This window comes from Camelina sativa, chromosome 16 (assembly GCF_000633955.1).
Source record: "Camelina sativa cultivar DH55 chromosome 16, Cs, whole genome shotgun sequence".
NCBI lineage: Eukaryota > Viridiplantae > Streptophyta > Magnoliopsida > Brassicales > Brassicaceae > Camelina > Camelina sativa.
Window position 1 is genome coordinate 27,742,159 of NC_025700.1, and position 3,067 is coordinate 27,745,225.

At 37.4% G+C, this 3,067-nt stretch overlaps 1 protein-coding gene across 1 annotated transcript; it reads left to right on the top strand.

The window, feature by feature from the left end:
- LOC104752879 (putative glycine-rich cell wall structural protein 1) lies at positions 1,374–2,691 on the top strand. The gene has a single exon (XM_010475139.2). The coding sequence runs from the start codon at positions 1,492–1,494 to the stop codon at positions 2,170–2,172; it is 681 nt and encodes a 226-aa protein (XP_010473441.1). The 5' UTR covers positions 1,374–1,491; the 3' UTR covers positions 2,173–2,691.

Below are 3,067 nucleotides of genomic sequence, written 5' to 3' on the forward strand. Positions count from 1 at the left end.
AAAAAAAAAAAAAAAAAGACTAAATGCCAAATTTAAATGAACATTATCTTTCACGAAATTGACATTGTAATCACTATTAAATTAGTGCAATTTGATGAAAAAGTAATGAGAAAATAGAGAACCATCAAGAGTACCTTATCAGTTTCTATCTCAATTCTGAATCCCTATCATTATTATATGTTATTGCGAACATACAAGAAAGCTTCTTTTTTTTTTTTTATGTAGAGGAGTCAAACCCAACTTGATCCTCTTTCCTTTTTAATTCTTTTACTTTCCATCTTCATTCTCACTTGAGAAGCTTCGTCCCACAGTCCCATGTCCGCATACATGTTGTACAACAGTACATAAGGTGTTGAGCTCTCTGGTTCGAATCTCGACATTGCTTCAGCTGCAACATGTGCGAGTGCTACATTGTTATAAATCCTACATGCATCTAATAATGCACCCCACACCGTCTTGTCTGGCTCAAAAGGCATACTTCTTAGCACATCCATGGCCTCTTCAAACTGCCCTTGTCCACTGATTACATTGACCNCAGTATGTATGTACTACGATGTAAAACATTGCGATCTTAAAATATACATTTTTTTTCTTACTTTTCATAAGTACCATAAATTAATTTCACTTAACAATTATCTTTGCAAATTTCTCAAATGATTTGTATATCTTAATGATATTGTTTATGTTATAAATATGCCACGGTGACTTGCGTTTGGTTAATTGTATATTATTCTATATCCAGTTCTAGCATTTTCCTTTGAAGAATATTTACAAATGTTGAAATATGTATCTAGAAACATACATGTATAAAAAATTTTGAGACATGATTTATCTAAATTAATTATAAATATTTGTTTACAACATCCAATATTACGATTGATGGCCCTCGAGCGTGACTATTATATATGGACGTTTGAATCCATTGATCATGTGTATAAGTATAACTATACATTTTAGGATGGTTCTCATATAAATATATCCAAGAATGCTTAGTTCAATTGATATTACAAGTTCTACATATGAGAAAAGACTAATCCTAGCTCAGAAAATTGTGCGGACCTAAAGCTCAGATTGCTGATTAACATAACGAACCCTAAATGTCGACATGTATACTATTTTCCAAATACAATTACGATCGATATCATATGGTTTACCGTTTACTAAAATATCTTATTTGAGAACATTACGTAAAAAACATGAATACTACTGCAGTCATCATTTATCACCATAAGATATTGAAATTGTCGATTATGTCAAGGTTAAATGTATTCAAGTAATTCAGCTAACCAATTAACTTCAAATCTCTTTCGCATTTATTCATTTCTTTGTAACAAGTGACAAACACAAACACGTATATATAGTATACATGTGAATGTATGTATGTGTGTGACGGTATATATAGCCAATGATGCTGTAAAATAACTCACAAGAATAAAAATAAAAAGAAAAAAATACATTTCAGAATCCCAATTATATAAAGAAACAAGAAAGATGGAAATGATCACTAAGTTGCTTGTGGTGGTTTTCGTAGGAGTTGTGTGTGCCAATGCCGCAAGGCATCTCCCTGAATATACCAAATTCATGGACAAACATTTATTAGAAGTTGAGCCTAATTGTGCCGCTGGTGGGGGTGGAGGTGGTGGCGGAGGAGCTACCGTTGAAGGTGGTACGGACAACGGAACCAACGATAGAGCGAACGGCAACGGAGATGCGAATGGAAACGGGAATGGGAATGGACGTGCCGACTGTCTCGGAGGCGTAGAAGTTGGAGGTGGCGGTGGTGGTGGAGGCGGAGGTGGAGCCGGTGGCGGTTCTGGCGGTAGTACTGGTAGTTATTTTAACGGAAGTGGTAGCGGTATGGGTTATGGAAGCGGTAATGGTAGTGTCAGTAGCACTGGCGAGTATTCGGCAAGCGGAGGTGGTGGCGGCAGTGGTCAAGGTAGTGGCGGTGGTGGTGGCGGTGATGGTAGTAGTGGTAGCAGCAGCGGAAGCGGAAGTGGTAGTGGCAGCGGAAGTGGAACCGCTATGGGCCCTGGTGTGTACATAAGTGTAAGTGGTGGAGGCGGCGGTGGCGGTGGTGGAGGTGGAGGTGGAGGCGGTGGTGGTATTGGTGCTAGCGGAAGCGGCAGCGGTAGTGGCAGCGGTAGCGGAAGCGGCACTGGCCATTCTTAACGTTTACATGGTATCTAGTCTTATGTGTGTGCGTGTCCTTAACGTCAGCTTCGATTTATAACATTCTTATCATTGGGTGATCATCTCTTTAATATCATGCTCGTGTTGTGTAATGTTTCGTTTTTACAGTTATATTCTGGCATAGTTAAATAACTTTTGAAATATATAAAAATGCAAAAGAAAGAAATAAATAAATTTCTGGATGCCAAACAGTTGCGGCATTGCATTTTTTAAACGTTAAAATATGCAGAAGAAAAAAATAGTACACTGTTTAACCGTTGTGTTTTCGCAAAGCTTGTTTGGGCTATTTACAAATGTTTTCTCTCACTAGAGTACACAATGGTATATCTGAATTCAGATCTAACAAAATTGAAATAATTTTTTCCAAAGTGAAGTAGAACATCATGTTTAGAAAGGGATAGAGAAAAATAATAATATCGTAAATCTGAGGTTTAACTATATGAAGTATATATATCTTACAACAATATACTTTTTTTTTTTTTTTTTTGGGCAAATCTTACAACAATATACAATATCACGAATTAACAATTTTAGCGAAACGAAGATTCAAAGAACAAAATAAAGATACCTTATAAGTTATCACCCCCTATTGCAATATGCAGAACACCATATTTAAACCCGTGGCCATTGAGGACTCACGACCTACATATATACGATGAACAAAGAATCGATTTCAAAAGACGTAACAATCCGAGGATGTTGTGACTCTTGCTTGATGGCGAATTCAATTTAACAATTCTAAGAAAGAAAACAATGAGACTAACCTCGAGGGTGCTAAAGACCAGCCGCATTCGGCTGGCCACAACCGACGGCTCCTCTGTTTGTCCCGTAACCGCCATCTGCTCTAACTGAAGAGTCTTCACTGGCAGCCTAC

Bases quoted from the DNA above. Each gene is read 5' to 3' on its own strand.
- LOC104752879 (XM_010475139.2), top strand. From the start codon at position 1,492: ATGGAAATGATCACTAAGTTGCTTGTGGTGGTTTTCGTAGGAGTTGTG.